The sequence below is a fragment of the Chrysemys picta genome, chromosome 15 (assembly GCF_011386835.1).
Source record: "Chrysemys picta bellii isolate R12L10 chromosome 15, ASM1138683v2, whole genome shotgun sequence".
Classification (NCBI taxonomy): Eukaryota; Metazoa; Chordata; order Testudines; family Emydidae; genus Chrysemys; species Chrysemys picta.
Genome location: NC_088805.1, coordinates 15,371,371 through 15,389,622, shown reverse-complemented (window position 1 = coordinate 15,389,622; position 18,252 = coordinate 15,371,371). Strand labels below are relative to the sequence as shown.

The 18,252-nt window shown below is 51.9% G+C and overlaps 1 gene segment (V, D, J or C); it reads right to left on the bottom strand.

The window, feature by feature from the left end:
• Nucleotides 1-17,328: 17,328 nt before the first annotated feature.
• On the bottom strand, nucleotides 17,329-18,050 carry LOC101950432 (immunoglobulin lambda constant 1-like). The segment is given in 2 exon segments: nucleotides 17,329-17,651; nucleotides 18,032-18,050. Coding segments are annotated over 2 exon segments (342 nt in total).
• Nucleotides 18,051-18,252: the final 202 nt, after the last annotated feature.

Sequence of the window (18,252 nt, the reverse complement as noted above, 5' to 3'; positions counted from 1 at the left end):
GTGCCAGCCGGGCATCTGGCTCACTGTGTTTGATCCCGATTCCGCTGCTGCTGCTTCACCGAAGGGCAAGTGAGTGAGGGCCCTAAGGCAGGCTTTGAAAATGTTCCACAATCTCCATCTGCCAGGGGGAAGTTCAGCTGAACCATTTGCCACAGATCTGGCAGCGCTGGAAGAAAGATAAAGGGAAATGCTGCCTGCGGCACTGATACTTCCCAAGTGACTTCCCCTGGGGGTGTTTGCCCAGGAATGGACTCTCCCGCCTCAGTGACTCAGCCATGGTGGTGTGTTTTCCCCGGGACTGGTCACTCTGACTGACATGGGACAGCTCAGAGCCGTGGGCGGGCCTGACCCTTCAGGAAAGGGTTTGAAATCTAGAAACCTGGGGGATTAAAAAACCTGCGTATCCACAGTTCCCAGCCACCAGAGAATGCTTCGCCCCCCCCATCCCCCCAGGCCTGTGGAGCTGCCTCTGCTCCCGGACAGGGGAGGAAAGGCTGTGTCTGTACGTTAGTCAGCAGAAAAGACGTGTGCGCTCAAAACCAGCGCACGGCCACAAGGCCAGAGCATGTTGTCCTTGGTCCCATAACACAACGAAACGTCATGGGCCGGATGGTCCAGTGGTCAAGACACTGGCATGGGACTCGGATGCTGTGGGTCTAATTCCTCCCTCCGCCACAGACTCCCTGTGGGACCTAGGGCAAGTCCCTGAACCCCTGTATGTGCCTTAGTTTCCCTATGTGTACAGTGGGGATAATAGCACTTCCCCACGCCGGGGGGGGAGGGGGTCGTGAGGAGAAACTCACTCACATGTCTGTGGCGCTCAGATACTTGAGCAAGGGGGCCACGTAGTGTGTCTTCTTGGTGCCTTAATAGAACAGTGTAGTTGCTGTTTCCCTTCATGCTAGCTAGGTACCTATACGGGCCCCATCACGGTAATAACGGAGCACCTGGCATATTGTATTGACTGTCCGATTACCGATAACCCCATGTTGCTTTGGCATAACAGTGCACTGACTTGCTCAGATAACTCAGTGGTGTAATTACTGCAGTCTCCCCTGGAACACAACCGTGTATTTTCTTGTAACACAAATAAAGAGGAATGAGTCAGATTATCTCAGTTTGATAATTGCAAAGATCAAGTGCCTCCAAACCCCCATGCAACTGGGGAGCAGCTGGGATCCCAGCCCACGGGCTTTCTACCTCTGTGCTGAATCCACCCAGAGCCCGACTCCTAGGGAGCAGCTGGGGTCCCAGCCCACGGGCTTTCTACCTCTGCGCTGAATCCACCCAGAGCCTGACTCCTAGGGAGCAGCTGGGTCCCAGCCCATGGGCCTTCCACCTCTGTGCTGCGCCCGCCCGGAGCCTGACTCCTAGGGAGCAGCTGGGTCCCAGCCCATGGGCCTTCCACCTCTGTGCTGCGCCCGCCCGGAGCCCGACTCCTAGGGAGCAGCTGGGGTCCCAGCCCACGGGCTTTCTACCTCTGCGCTGCACCCACCTGGAGCCCGACTCCTAGGGAGCAGCTGGGGTCCCAGCCCACGGGCCTTCCACCTCTGCGCTGCGCCCACCTGGAGCCCGACTCCTAGGGGGCAGCTGGGGTCCCAGCCCACGGGCCTTCCACCTCTGCGCTGCGCCCACCTGGAGCCCGACTCCTAGGGGGCAGCTGGGGTCCCAGCCCACGGGCCTTCCACCTCTGTGCTGCGCCCACCTGGAGCCCGACTCCTAGGGAGCAGCTGGGGTCCCAGCCCACGGGCCTTCCACCTCTGCTCTGCGCCCACCCGCCTCATGGGGCTCTAGCAGCAGGGTGGATTTCACCCTCGGGGACACATTTCTGACCACGAGTATCCCCATAGTCAAGCAACAGGCCTGAGATCAGCTGGTGAAATGGGCGTAGCTGCATTGAAGTGAAGGGAGTTGCGCACATTTCTACCAGCTAAGGATCTGGCCCAACTTGTTCACTGATGTAGCGAACTAGCTCCTGTTATTTGTCTCTTGAAACCCTAGGCAAGTAGGCCTCAAATGACATGTTAGCTCTTGGATGTTCACCTCCCTTGGTTAAATACATATACCAGATCTGTTGCTTGCCTCCCTCGGGCCCTGTGCAGGGGCCATAAAGGACACTCTTTTAGGGCTTGTTCAGACACTTTGTATCTTTTAGGTCAAGCTCCGATTTATTTATTTTTTATTCAGCAAATTGCAAACTGTTAATTCTGGACAAATCACTAATGAAAGAGACGTGTACTTGTGGCTGGCTGCATGGTGACTTGTTTGTGTATTTGTCTCTCTCTCTTTCACATGTCAATAGCCACTGGAGACGGTTTCACTTCCTTTTTTGGGAGTTTTTTGGCTTGCGTGTTCTAGTTTCTGATTGGTCATTTAGGCCAGAGGAGGTTAAGTTTAGCATGGGGGCGCCCCTACAGCAGTGCAGCTGCATACAGACAGCCAGGTGGGGCGGGGCTGTTTTTCACTATTGCAATACAGATCTTAATCACAGAAGTATTGTCCTGTTCGTCCTTGAAAGCATTTTAATAGGTGCTAACATCAATGTATAGACTATATTTCAGTCCCCTGACTTGTATGTTATATCCTTTTTCACCAGCCTTTGTTTTGTCTTTGTGCTTTAAAAAATAGGAAATAAGTTAAAATTAATATCTATAATAGACACTGGCCTGGAAAAACTCTGGGGGACAGCATTAAAACGTAAGATCCTCTCTCTTCCTGTATTTGATAGGTCCAATCTGGATAGACAACACTCATTGATAGCTGTGGGAGTCTGGTCTGAATGAGAGGAGGAGGATTTAGTCCAATAAATTTAACTTCTTTTTCTCAAACGTAAGAGAAAAGACCTGTTTGCATTTTAATGTTATTCTCTGCAATCGAGGCAAGAGAAAACATGTTCACTGGAAGGGCAAACACGGCCTATGCTGATGTGATGTCTGGATTAATTTCACAGCCAGCTCACACATCGAGCAGCAGAGGAGTGCACACGCACACACGAGAAGCCATTGATTTTACACCAGGACCAGCTAGCGCTGATTCCTCTGTGTGGGGTCTCAATGGGACCCCGGCAAGGGTCTGGGCTAGTAGATCCTGATACAAAACCAAGGTCCAACAGAGCTAAGGAAACAACCTGAGAAGGCGTCTCTCATGTTTTTCTCAGGGTAACATTACAGGGGCGTGCATTGCAGTGGTGTTGTCCAGTTTGCACTGAGACCGTTCCAGGGTGGATGCCGAGAGGCAATTGCAATAGGATGTTTTCCAGAATATTGTTGGCCACTTGTACCCGAGAAACAACCACATGTTTATATCAGGCTATTTCTTGCCATCCTTCCTCTTGTGAAGTGGTACCTCACCGTGCGAGCTGTCCTGCTGAAATCAGTGGGACCAATCCTGGGGCAAGGTACAGCTCAAAGGGGGAACAAGTGTCGTGGAATCAGACCTATCATGATGAATTCCTGAGTGACCCAATAATTACTGACTAGGCTTCCCAAGGGGCCTCCAGAAATGAGCCACGCACTTTGCACGTGCCTACCTTTGGCAAATTCAAACCCCTGCATGTGCTCGAGCCAGCGAGCACTGTGTACATGTATTTATTACTTGTACTGCAGTAGTGCCTCGGAGCGCTAGGCATGGCCCAGGACCCCATGGTGCTAGGCGCTGTACAAACACAGAACCAAAAGACAGTCACTGTTCCCAAGAGCTGACAACAGAGGGGGCATTTCATTGATTTTATTCATTTATTCCCCCATTTAATAAAACCGTTCGCCTTTCATAATAGCTCAGGTGTGTGGACAACCAGTAAGAACTAACACGATTGGAATTTGTTGACTCCGGTTAACGTAACTGAAGGACTAACCCCCCCCCCGCCCCCAATTAAACAAAACTTCACCCTGAGAGGCCAAGCTCTGTACTAGCAGATTGGCAGTGCACGGACGGCCACCAGGTTTGGACGCTGTTGAACCAACGGGAGAAGCATGTTCTGGAGTTGAGGGTCCTGAAAATGCACTGCCGGAAGCCCTTTTAATATAGGGGCACTTAATTTGAGCTCTTCAGCTGTCTTAGAGGAGCTTGGGGAGAGAAGGTCTCTTGGATAGTCAGGACTTGAAAGCAAATATGGAGCAGTGGCATGACATGTTCCCCTGGCTAACCCCACTCAGCAAGCTGGTTGCCACATTCCGTACCAGCTCCTGAGTGGTCTATGACAGTGTGGTCTAGACTGGAGGTGAAAACTGCACAGAAGCCCTTGTTTGAGCACAAATGCTGATTCTGGCCCATGTGAGCAGCATCTCTTTGGAGGCCCCTTTGCACTGAATCCATCCCTGCTGTAAGAGGTAACAGTAGGGGTGAATTGGGCCCTTACTCTGTGTTTGTTTTCCAGGCATTTCCCGCATTCCTTTCAAGGGAGCACACTGGCCAGTCTAGTGTTAACAGTGACTGCCGTAGGGGACAAGTGTTGGTTAACGAACTTGACATTGCTATGAAGTGATCAGAAGAGTCTCTGCCTGCCGTGGGAACAAGGAGGAGGAGAATCAAAGGGGACTTTGACTCCTGCCCATTCCCTGATGCATTTATGACAGTGGGAGAAAGGTATGACTGCCTCGTCTTCTCCCCGCGGCCCTAGAATTTCCACTGGTTCCTCTGGGCTGGGGGTTACGCAGGAGATGGAAATGTCTACGGCCTTGTGTGCGCTGGAGAGGTTGGCCGCTCTAGCTAGAGCGACAAACCTTCCTTGTGGAGATGCAGCTTATAATGGCAAAAGAGCTCGTTTGCCGGGAGAGCTTATACCAGTTCCCCACTCGAAATAAGCTGTGCCGGCAAAAGGACTTGTTTACCCGTGTAACTGCATCTGCACTAGGGGCTGCGCTGGCCCAGCGCTGTCGGTTATGGGGGTGATTTTTCCCACACTCCGAACCGATGTGGCTGTGCCAGAAAAACTTCGAAGTATAGACCAGGCCTAAACGTCAACGCTGCCTCGCAGTGCAGCAGCTGTGCTGCAGGCCGAGTCACCCTGGTGCAGAATAGACTCCCTGCCAAGGAGGGACACGTTGTATCTCCATATAGCAAGCACGCAGGTACCTGCAGTGGGGAGAAGTGGATGGGAATAATGCCATTGACAGGAGGTGACGCCTCCTTGCCTACCTAGCAGTCTGCTCACAGCCACCAGTGTGTGTTCCTGGCTCCCTGCACCTCAGTCTGCCTGACTCCTGACCTCTTTGTGTGGCTTCCTCAGACCCGATGAAATTCACCTCTGTGCAAATGGCCCCACCAGCCCTAGGCACCTCTTGGGCCCTGCTTAAGCCCTTGGGGTGCGCAGGCTTCATGAAAGGCCTTCTGGACAGGGGGAATGTCGCCCTCAGAAAATAACCGTTGCTTACGTTAAAAAGCGATCAACCCCTGAAGGTGACAGACCAGGGGCTGCTTGATTCACATGTTAACACCTGCTGGGTCAAGTCAGCAGAACAAAAGCAACGGACCTTGAGCTGACCCTCCCAAAATAGCTCAGAGCCCCAGCTTGCCACCTGCTGCGAGCCAGAGATGAGCTGGACCTAGTGGCGGTCTGAGGCCCCACCCTGCCCGGTTGGTCTTGCCTGTCCTGCACCTGTTCTTTCTCTTTCCCTGGTGCTTCTCTTTCCGTTAACTGTTGGGTCCTGTGGTCCTTGTCTCCCGGCTGGAGCTATTCTTAGTGCACAGAATTTACTTTTGAGTTTCAGCCCCGCTGCCCTCAGGACCTTGGGAGCTATTTGTGTAGCTCACAGCTGCTAGCGCGAGGCTGGTGGAAACCCCCCTTGGCTGAGCTGACGTTGACGATACTTTCTGACTGAGTTGGGAACGTTGCGTCAGCCTGTCCCCGCTTGCTGGATGTGATCTGTAGCCTCCGTGATCCACGTTTGCCCAGATCAGAGTCAAAGCTTTGTTCCTGGAAGAGACGACCAGAGATGAAATTGTACGTCTGGCCAGAAATCCGAGCTGTAGCTACACACAGTGCGAATGAGGCCATGCTCCTGACTTGCACACACGGGAGTGGGTAAAGACCATCATGACTTATGCTAATCTCGGGCCAAATTCTGCCAGCTTTCCACGGAACAGCCCTTGTTCTGCTAGTAGCCCTAGTAATGTCAAGGGCACTATTCCCAGAGTGCGACTCAGCACGAATAAGGGGTCAGACCCTCTCCCTTGGAGGGGAGTTTTGTCTTTGTGTCTGATTTAGGGCCAGATTCTGCCTCCCTTACTCAGATTGAGTAGCACCATGAGTCAGGCCATAGCAGTAAATGAGGCTACTCGCAGATTGAGGGGCTTCGCATTGGGACTAACCAGAATCTCAGCCCCTTAGAAATATTCACTCACAGACTCAGAATCAGACCTTCAAAGGTCAGAAGACCCTAGAGCAGATTCTAGGATATTTTCTCCCTGGTTTAAGCCTCTCGGTGTTTTTCTACTTCTGCTATTCTGGACTTGTATTGAACTGCGTTGGTATATGTGCTGTTATTACTGAAATACACAGCCATATTCTGCAATGACTGTCCACACCGCTACACCTCAAAGGGCAGCGGCTGCAGGGCCTGGGGCCGGTACTGGAGATTACTAAGAGCATATGATCTATGGGTGGTCCGGGCCCTGCTCTCATAACCATGCAGATGGACCCATATGCCTATGAGAAGCCCCATGGATGTTAATGGGGCTCTGCTTGGGCATGAGGGGCTCCCTGTATGGCTCTGATTTCTGGATCACCTACAGTAGGGCTGGATTTTCAGAAGAGTTCAGCCTGTTGGGTACATGGGCTCTGAGCTCTTGGGAAATTCTGGCCTGTGATGTCACATTGGGAGCAGGGGTGAACTTCAGCCCCCAGGAGCATCCAGATCATGAAATCACACAGTAGGCCCCATTTGGTGCCATTGGTATGGACCATCACATATGGATTAGTGTGGGCGTGTGTGTGTGTGTGTGTGCGCTCAGTGCTGGACCAGTACTCATGCCATTGTTCGCCTCCGAGTTTCCCCTTGGTGTCTGTGTGTGGCAGAGAACATGGTTCCATGCTGGAGATTAGCGCTGTAAAACCAGCGCCTTCTTCCTGGAGAGAGCTGCTCCCCGTGGGTCTGGGGACTCAGATCTGCTGCCTCTAGACACAATTACATTAGAACTGCCTTTGCACCAGCAGCAGAACTGGTTACTAACTTCCAATTAGTTCCACCTGTGCAACCCCACTGAACAGGGCCGGCTCCAGCTTTTTTGCCGCCCCAAGCGGTGAAGTGGGGAAAAAAAAAAAAGATAAAGCCGTGAGCGGCGGCAGTTTGCCAGCAGCCCTACCGCACCGCTTCATTCTTCGGCGACGGGTCCTTCACTCCGAGAGGGACCAAGGGACCCGCCGCCGAAGACCCGGATGTGCCGCCCCTTTCCATTAGCTGCCCCAAGCACCTGCTTCCTTTGCTGGTGCCTGGAGCCGACTCTGCCACTGAAGGCCCGGGGATTGCATAAGGTGATAATGGGAAGACAATGGGCTTGCTCCAGGGTCAGTGTGGGCACTGTTTGGCCTGCAGAACCTTTGTTCCTGGTGTTGATGGGTGACGAAGAAAGAATCCAGCTTCACCTCAAGCGAGCCCAGCTGGTTGGCTGCTGAGCACTTCTGAAAAGCTGGCCAGAAGTGCCACACTGGGAGCTGAGCATGCCTGAAAATCTGCCCCCCCCCCCCCGAGCTCTCTCAGGAATGGGGCCCCAGGAGCCCAGTGTGCAGGGTTGGCAGCTAGAAACAAATATCTGCTTCCATGCTGAGCGTTTTTGATAAGGAGTCACTGAGACACAATCAACATGTAGCTTCACAAGGCACCTTTAAGCCCACGAAAGCTTCTGCTCAAATACATTTGTTAGTCTCTAAGGTGCCACAAGGACTCCTGTTCTTTTCGCGGATACAGACTAACACGGCTGCTACTCCGAAACCTACTTTTATAACGTCACCTTTCAGAGTAGACAGCTCTGGATTTGTGCCCTGGTTGTAATTGCTTTAGTGTTGTCTGCAGGTCCCTAGCCCAATCACCAGACTTTTATACATTTGATTTACAAGGAATCACAGCCGATGACTGGCCCAGGAAGACTGTAGGTTCACTTTATAGCTCTGGTAGTGTCTTTAGCCCCTATCACCACCACAGAGCCCTTTCTGGCCTTAGATCCCATTAGAAGTTGTACTGATTGCTTCCCAGGTGGAAACACTTTGTTGGATCACCTGACAGGGCTAGGGCTAATGGCCCTTCCACTCTGATGCATTCAGAGCCAGGTAACTGCTGGCTGTTGTTCGGTTTGGATGGCCCCGTCTCTGCTCAGGATGTGTGTGCGCTCGTAGCTGTCTGGGTCTCGTGGGCTGAACCAGGTACAAATTTCACCATCTAACACAGTTGTGGGGCTTTGTTCTGGTGGGTACAAGAAGAGGTTCTTCTAAAGGAGAAGCTGCTGGGGGTGGGGGGAGAAAGAACGGATGTGATTTGAGGTTAGTCCAACAAGTGTGTGAATAGCTCAGTTACTGATGACAAGAGATTAGCCGCTGGGCTCAGCTTGGAGAGCCATGAGGGTGCGGGTGGAGGCTGGTAACAGACGAGGGAAGTCAAATGTGCCTTGGTGGGAGTGTTCTTGGGGGCAGCAAATGCTACATGTCTCCCTGTCTGCATGAGCCTCTGAGTCCTAGGGAGTGTGGAGGGGCCTGGTTGCCTCTAATGTGCCCAGTCACACTCTCTTTGTGGGGCCACCCACTACTGGTAGGGCTACCCCAACCCTAGCTGCCTACTGCACAAGGTGTCCCTGTCCCCTTGACCTAGGCACCAGCTATTGGAATCTGGCCCTAAACTGGCAGTTTGGTTTCTGGAAGGGAAAATCGGGGCTTTTTTAAAAAAGGAAACTTTTTTCTCACAACAGGTCCCCTGAGCCCTGCCAGAGAGGCTCGGCCTGCCCGTTGTTCTTACCCCAGCCTCAAACCAGAGATGACACTTGTGCCTTGGGTGACTGGGGGAGGGGAGCTGTGTGCACAGGTCAGGCACCGTAGCTAGATGACTAACCGCCTGCTCTGCACAGGAACTGAGTCTTCTGTGAGCACCGTTAGGCTGTGTGTGTGCTGGAAGTGAATGGAGGATGGTTAGAAAATCTGGCCCCGAGCATCTGTCTTTCTCTTTGGCTATCCAGTAAGGCCAGCCTTTCGTGTGGCTGGGGTGACAAGGAAGGGAATATCTCCATATGTGATTTTAAAATGGTTTGAAAAGGAGGATTTCAAATAAAGATTTAGGGCTAGATTCTCCGCTGGTGTTCCCTGGCAAAGATCCGTTGTGGAGTTATACACCCGTTGATGCTAGCTGGGGATTTGGCTCGGAGAGACAGGATATCCAGACTGGTGCGATTGTCCTGTGGTCTGCTGTTTTAGCCAGTGACGAACAAACTGGGTCCTCTAGCATGTGCTGGCCTGTTCGCTATGGTGCACGTGGGACCAGGTGATCGACATGGGATTGCAGGCTCAGGGTACAGAGATCAGCTTTATTAGTGGGCTAGGTGTGTAAAATATGACACATGTGAACCAGGAGCAGAGAGCAGCGCTCCCTGGCATTATACCCTTCCCCTCCTGTCTCTTCCCTGGGCATGGCACCCCTTTCTATTGACTCATCTCCTGTTACATTTCCCGTCTCCTGTGTTAGCAATCCTTCTGCCTCTCTCGGGGTGGCTGCGTGCAGCACAGGACAAGCGTTAGCTATGCAGGGCTAGCACTTCAGCCACGGACAGCTTTGCTCTTGCATCTTCTTCTGGGTTGAGCTTGTGCATCAATAACCACAGGTCTGGAACTAGAGGTGGGGGGCTGCTGCACCCCCAGGCTGGAAGTGGTTTCCATCATATACAGGGTTTACAGGTTGGTTCAATGGCTTGCAGTGCCCCCGCTATACAAATTGTTCCAGTGCCCCTGTCAATAACCTTTCAGGGATGCAGAGAGCTGAAAATTCACAGATAGGGTTGAATTTAATGGCAAGTGAGACTTTTGATGGTATGGAGGTGCACTGCCTCTCTACTTCCCACTAGACCTGGTGGGGGCTGCAGAGGGGCAGGAGATTGGGTTTGGGGAGCATGGCAGTGTGCCAGGAGATGGGGACACAGAGGGAGCTGCATGGGAGGAATTTCAGGGGACCGGGAAACACAGAGGGACAGGATGGGGGAAGGAGAGCGAGGGGGCTGGGAGCACAGCTCTCTGCCTCCTGCGCTCTGGGTCTGTGCCAATGCAATTGCTAAGAGTCTGGGAAATCCCCAGTTATGTTCCTCCTGCCCAGCACAAAGCTCCTTTCAGATCAGTCTCCAACACAGCCATACCCATCAGCCGCCCATGTGTACACACACCCTGCATGCGTGGCTGTGATCACCAGGGAATACAGACCTTTATTTCTTCAGTTGGGGCCAGGCTCTGCAAAGCCATACCCTGGCGAGCAGCCTGGCTGGAAGCCAGGGGAATTCTCAGCTGCGTTAAGGTTTACAGGGGTGGGATCTTGCTCTCCTGACCCCCCTCCCTTGCTGTCTGCCTATTAACCTGTGCGCACTGAGAAGGCGACTGAAGCCCCAGGTGCCTGAGCCGCATCCAGCTCACAGCTGCTTTGATACAAAGAACTTGCTGCAAACATGGCGCTCTCTCCTCCACCCCAAACGTAGCAGCAGCCACCAGAGACAGCTCAGAGCAGCCGAAGGACCGAGCCTCTGGATAGCTGGGGTGAGAGGCCTTCATAGAGATGTACAGCGTTCGCCGGTCACTCGCTAGTCACAAATGTATTCGAACCAACTTTTCTCCCCCTGCCAGCACCGCAAAAACCATGGCCCTGAGCTTTATACGATGAGGGAAATAAGAAGCAATGCCAATGCATGTACAAGTACTGCGTCACCCACTCCTGTTAGGGAGGGCTAGGGTGCAGGGCCGGGCCATGCTATGCGTGTGTCTATTGCAGGGCCGCTGCAAGGAAGTTTCGTGCCCTAGGTGAAACTTCCACCTTGCGCCTCCCCCCCCACAGCCCTCCGGCAGCTCTCCCCCCGGGGAGCCGTGCGGCAGCTCCCCATCCCAGCTCACCTCTGCTCCGCCTCCTCCCTGAGCACGCCGCCCCCGCTCTAATTCTCCTCCCCTCCCAGGCTTGCGGCGCCAAACAGCTGATTGGTGCTGCAAGCTTCGGAGGCGGAAGAAGTGGAGCAGCGACGGCGTGCTCGGGGAGGGGGTGTAGCAGAGGTGAGCTGGGGTGGGGAGCCCTGCGGCAGCTCCCCACCCACCCTGAGGCACCCCCGTGGCAGTTCCCCACCCCCCCGGCCTGGGGAGCTGTGCAGCACCTCCGCACTCTAGCTCACCACTGCTCCACCTCCTCCCCGAGCTCTAATTCTCCTCCCCTCCCAGGCTTGCGGCACCAAACAGCTGATTGGCCCTGCAAGCCTGGGAGGCAGGAGAAGTGGAGCAGCGACTGCACGCTCGGGGAAGGGGCATAGGAACGCTGTTTAAAAAAAAAAATTGGGGGCACTGCTTTTTTGGTGCCCCCAAATCTTGGCGCCCTAGGCAACCGCCTAGCTTGCCTAAATGGTAGCACCGGCCCTGGTCTATTGTTACCTTTACTTAAAGCATTTCCAAGTTATATACATCTGCTGGATTACGCCCAGTGGCTCTTCACAGACAAAGCGATCGTTGAATGTTTCTGGCTATACTGAGATCAGAACAAGGCTGCATCAGAGGCAGGAAGGACGTTTCCAGGGAATGCAGAGGGGCGAGAGCAGTGGGAACATGGGAATAAGAGCAGATCTCAAAGGGATCAGCAAAGATCCCCCCCACATCAAACAGGAAGCAGAGTTACTGGAAATCAGCATTATGGTTCCTGGCTCCTCTGGGGAACCCCCTGCTGACTGACACAGAAACTGGCTGAGCACCCTGGGGATTCGAGGGCTAAGAACACTCGGAGCTCTTCAGGGACTTCTCAAAGTTCTTCCCATCATGTGTCACCTGGCAGGTGTAGGTCTCCTGGGTCTTCCACTGAGCTGCACTCAGAGGAGAAAGCGAGAGGCTTCCCTCCAGGCCCCTGGCAAGGGGTGCCCACCACAGCAGTCCCAGGAAGCCCTGTGCTTCAGGACACGCTCATTCCTTCGTCCTGCTCCTTGAGGAGCAGATGCTGAGTCTGGAGGGGGAAGGGCAGGTGGTTGTACCTGGGGGAGCACCCTCTGGCAGCCTAGTGGGCCCACCTTTGTCTGAGGTCTCCTGCAGCAGTAGGACTCCGCAGCACCCCCTTACTCAGGGCTTGTGGCTAAATGCCATGAGCCTTGTCCTGCCTTGGGCCGCCCCACTCGCAGAACAGAGAGACTCGGAACTAGTGCATGGGCTGCCCCCAGCTGTCTAACTCCACTACTCCAGCAGATAAAGGAGCTAGGCGGGGAGCAGCTGCTGGAGTGCCCCAATGCATACGGCACCTGGGCCCACTCCTGTGGGGAGCCGGAACAGCAAGAGCAGTGACAGGGCCTCTTTGGACACCCGTCTACCCCAGCAGTGAGCCGAGGGGCATTTCCTAAAGTGTCCTTCGTCAATGAGGAGGAGCGAGACAATGCACCATGAGCCACAGATGTTACTCGTGTTGCTCAGTGCATGCTCAGAGACCGGTATCAGAACCAGGATAGAATAGAGCCCAGGGTGAGTTTTATATCACATCAACGAGCTGGTCCCTCTTACTGGGGAGGTGACTTTGGAATAAAAATGGGGACGTTCCCTGCCCTGTAGAGGGCCTCTGCTTAGACACCCAGCACCCCATCACTTCCCGTAAGCTGCTTTTCCGACACTAAAATCAGCTAGAGTGTGATCTAGCTCCCACAGCAGTCAGTGAGATTGTCTTCAATAGAGTTGCCGGGGGCACCTGCTGAACCCCCTTGTAAAAGGGGACCATTAAATAAACAAGCAACCCATAAAAAGGCATTTTCAATGATGAATGTCAAGTCTTGATTAAAAGACTTCTGACTAGCAAGAGCAGCTGCAACTGACCGAGCCCCTGAAGTTCACCTCGCTCCCAGAACGAAGCCAAGCAGCAGAGAGGATGCTGCAGTCGCTCATTAATGTATTATTAATTGATTATTCACTTCCAAATTGGTGCTTCAGGACACGGTTCAGCAAATCTTTTCATCAATAATTAGTGAGATTTCCTCTCCCCGCCGGAAAGCAGAACAGCCTGAGTTAAACTGGCTTTCCTGCAACTTCTGGAGACCTCTCTAATGGGGAAAAATGATGAGATGAGTGGCGGGGGCTCGTCAGGCACACCAGGGCAGGGACTTGAAATGAATGGAGAGCCCAGTGCTAGGACTTTACAGCTCCTGCCTGGACTTACTGCAGAACTCTAGAGCTGATTTTTCTAAGGTGGATGGCTTGGTTTGCACTGCCCGGCCCGAGAGAACATAGTCCTGATTTTCAGAGCTGTTGAGCCCCCAGAACTCCTATTAAAGTCAATGGGAGCTGGGAATTCCCCATATCTGAAAATCAGGCTATCTCTTGGGCTCAGAAATTGACACCCTAAATCAGTGGCCACCTTTGAAAATTATGGCCACAATATTCAGGCTTTATGCAGTAAACGGCTGAGAAAGGAGACTCCCAAACCCGTCCTTTAAAGGAGGAGTTGGCTTCCAGTTTAGAGGAGCTATGTGATGAATGTTGGGGGTCCTATGCAGCTTGGCCACCGGACAGTATTTTCCCCATAACTGAAATCTAAAACTCCTGTAAAAGGCTGTTGGAAAGAGTCTAAGGGTTTTGGGACCCTCGGGCTGCTCCTAGTTGACCAGCACCTTGTGGTATCTTGCAAAAGAGAACAATTTCTGAACACTCTACACAGGAGAAGTACCTGTCCCAGAGAAAAAGATTAGAAGTATAAAGATGCACATGAAAGGAAAAGATGACTTACTTGCATCTGAAGAAGTGAGGTTCTTACCCACTAAAGCTTATGCTCCCAATACTTCTGTTACTCTCAAAGATGCCACAGGATCCTCTGTTGCTTTTTATGAAAGGAAAAAATTGTCTCCGTTGGAGAGGAGAGCGGACAAGGCTATTCCACTTACTTACTGAGGATGTTCAGCTGGGTTCCTCCACCGAGGATCCACCACCATGATACACACCTGTGCAAAAACCTCCCAATCAGTGAGAGGAAGATCCCACTTGTGTTATGAATCCAGCATGGAAAAACTCCTTTGGGGTTATTCCTCTGATGCCCAAGAGCAGGATGAGATGTCTTCTCTCTGTAGAAACTCCTGGCACAAGAGGTGAAATGAGCTTATTGGGAACACTCAGCAGGGTGGTCCTAGCGGGGTCGTAGGGATGGGCAAACTGGTTTGAATAGAATACACTCCTCCACCCCCACCCCTTCGCCCATTTATAGAGCTGAATTCAAGTCAAATATATTGGGGGCAGGGTTAGAGGTCCAGTCTCGTCCCATTGTTCTGAGCCTGCTGGGGACAGCTGGGCTCATAGGACCTGATCCAAACACCACTGAAACTAATGAAAAAACACCCACAGGCTCTGGATCAGGCCCAGAATCATGGAGCTGTAACTGACCCCCTGATGTCCTCATCCTGACCCCTGATATCCCCTGCTGTACGGAGCGGCTCTTGGCCACAGCAGAGAATCTGGCTCCAAGTGTTTGCTCTGGATGGATTCCATGAAGGAATGTCCAACTCTCTGGGAAGTGAAGAGATTTCTGGCTAATAGGGAAGCCGTTCCAAGCAGTAAGGGCCTGTCTGCTCCCAGCTGAGGTCAATGGCAGAGTTTCCATTGGTTTCGATGGGGCCGGCCTGGAAACCTGATAACTGATGTCATTAAGGACACTAGGTCGTTACCTGCCTTTGCCGTTCCTCAATGATTTCAGGTGCCTACCTGTGTGCATGGCTTTCTGTACTCAAAGAGACCATTTCTCAGGGTAATGACCCATCATGCGCAGCCCTGTTCATAACTCGTGTGAGCTCCGTCCTGCTTTTACCCCTCTAAGGGGCACTAGGGGTCTGCCGGACACTTTCTTTTTACCATTCTTCTATTGCTTTATTTTTTTAGGCCAATATTTTTGCCCTGGTTCCAGCTGCAGCTGCAGTTCTTGGCACCTCGGAAAACCAAGCCACTCAATTTGGTGCCTAAATATGGACTTAGGTCCCTAACTTTGGGCACCCAGGGCTGAAGGGCTTAGGAAAGGGGTTGGAATGGCAGGCCTAGAGCCCGAAGCCCTCTTTAGAGGTGTAGCATGTAGGATTTCCCCATGATGCCCTGCCAATGTGCCTCAACCCTAAGTGGGAAGGCCTGGCTCTAGGGTGAGTGGGCCCAAATGTCCAGGCCAATTCAGCCCTTGGCTGTTCTGCTGTAAAGGCCCATAAAGGGGCCGTCTGCGGTGGTAATTTTGGGATGTGGAGACTTGGCCACTAGGAGCTGAACCTCGTTTCTTTATCCCATCGCTGACACCATTAAACAGCCTCAGCATGGTGCTCTCTGGTTACCATGGTTGTTAGCTAACGGGTGCTATGGTCGCAGCCAGGGGCTAGTGAGGGGGTTCGTAACGCTGACGCTGATCGCTGGCTTCCATCGCTGGAGAAAGAGGAAACATCCTGGGCCTGATTTCCCGCCTCACTTGCAACTGGGTAAACTGGAAGAAACTGCACTGAAGTCAGCACAACGAGCCCCATGTAAAGCGGGGGTCAGCGAGAGAGGATCAGGCCCAGTTTCTCCCGGGTGCAGAACTCTGAGTGGCGGAGGATTCATGCCCCAACGTAGAGGCAAACACTTGAGCTAAAGGCCCCCTCTCCTCTCTTCTCCCTCCCTCCACCCCACCCCACCCACCCTACCTTACCCCACCCCACCCACCCTATCATGATCTTTGGGGTGTTTGAGATCGAGATCCAGAGCAGGACTTCGAGTTTGGGTCCATCTCAAATGTCAATGCAGGTGAAACAACTACATTGTAGCAACTGAGCAAAAGAAAAGTTACTCTGTGCCTGGAGCCTTTTAATAAGTAAATGTTTTAAAACATGACTGCCAACTCATTGGCTCCATCTCACAACTCCCTCCCTGTGTGTGCACGCATGTATTTCATTCCACCATGCATAGTACTGGCCAGTGTCCATTGTACAGATCTGGGTAGAGGGAGGAAAGAAGGAGACAAGTTCTTCCCCTGTCCCCAATTCCGAACTCCCTTTCTGAGGTGGAGAACCTGGCAGGCCAGGGAGGGGACCCCAAACACTAGTGCTAGATGGTGCATACCCCCTTTTCAAGTCCTTCCATAAGCAAACTGATTTAACCCATTCCCCACACCCCTTGAGCTCCTCAATTATTATTTTAAAGTGTACATCATTACTGAAGACTCTGTTTTAATAAAGTCATCTCCTTTGGTTGCATCTAACCTGGGCACTTGGAGTCTTTGATAACTCCTCCGTAGGAACTTGGTTCCCAGTGGTACCCAAGTGCTGCTGTCTGGTATGTCCATTGTATCTGCAGGTTTAGACACTGTCATTGCGCTAAGGGGAAATAATACCTCAACACGGTGTGTGGTTTTGCTGCAAGACTAGACAATTGTATTTAAGAGTCCAATAGTGTGAACTGACTCATCAGAAACTATGAGCAGCATAGAGCTATAAACCTCAGAGAAGCCTGGATTGTTCTGATTTAATTATAACTAGAGTGTTCGCATTACACAATCAAACATCTCTGCATTCTGTCATCCTTGCTCATTTGGAATGTATCCCATCTTACTCTGGGATTAGCCCCATTGACTTCAATGGGACTTAGGCAGAATTTGGTCCTCTGTAATTAACCAACAGAACTTGCTTCAGGGGAGAGTTTCTGCAGTAGGGACCCCTGGGTTTGGTGTTACCACCTTAGATCAGATCAATCGTTAGCTCTTCTATGACTCCCAAGGAATAACACCCCAGCTGTGTGCTGTTAGCTGTGTAGTAAGTAGCTAAGAAAAAGTGTAACGCAAAAGAGATTCAGATGCAGAAGGATGAACATTTGGATGATAAAGGTACATGTTTTATTGGAAGATAATGTAAATAGTTCAAATACAGTCAGTAAGTGTGAAGAGGACAGAAGAGGTTTAACTCTGCACAGACACCGCGATAGCTGAATGTTTCTGGTTTTATTAATAGCGTAACAAGGCTGCATCAGAGGCTGAAGCAGGAAGGACATTTCCAGGGAATGCAGAGGGGCGAGAGCAGTGGGAACATGGGAATAACAGTGGGTATCAAAGGGATCACATAAAACAGGAAGCAGTTTTGCTGGAAATCAGCATTATGGTTCCTGGATCCCCTGGGAAACTCTCTAGTGACTGACACGGGAACCAGCGGAGCCCCCTGTTAAGAACACTCTGAGCTCTTCAGAGACTTCTCGAAGCTCTTCCCATCATGTGTCACCTGGCAGGTGTAGGTCTCATGGGTCTTCCACTTTGATGCATCCAGAGACAGGTAACTGCTGGCCATGAACTTGTTGTCACTCTGTTTGGATGGCTTGGTCGTCTCCACTCCAGTGGAGATTTGCTGGCCATCAGCTTTCCAGGTGACTTGGACTGACCCTGGGTAAAAGCTGCCCAGCAGACACACCAGTGTGGCTTTGCTCTTTGTTTTTATCTCTTCCGAGGATGGAGGGAAGAGGTGCACGGTAGGAGATGCCTTTGGCTGACCTAAAAGACAAGGAAACTCATTGTGAGGATTAAGGAGAATGTTTAACATCAGCTGAATTCTAGAAACTGCCAATGCAGAAGGAAGGAAAAGATTTCAGAGCTAAATGGGTATGATCGCCAATTTTCATTCAGTTTGAGTTTTTTTTCCCCATATGACAATGGAGCTTGGAGTCCAACTATTGCTGTGAATATTTATGACCAATGTGCATATTCTCAATGACTTTAATGTTACAATGGGGCTAGCTGTGTAAGGACTAATTAGAGGAGTAAGAATTGAGGATTGGGGCCTGACTCAGACTTCAGAGGTGCACGTGCTGAGAGCTATCAGGAAAAACATCTGACAGAGGTATTGCACCGAACTCTCATCAATAACAGCTTACTACAGCTGCCAGCGTCCATGCTCCGAGCTGTACATGGCGCTACTAAACAAATGCAGCTAGTCTTTGAGGTCATGAGTGTCATCTGATTAGTGGTTTCATTGTACCTTGGAGCCATAGCTGAGAACCCTTACTTATCAGAGGGGTAGCCGTGTTAGTCTGAATCTGTAAAAAGCAACAGAGGGTCCTGTGGCACCTTTGAGACTAACAGAAGTACTGGGAGC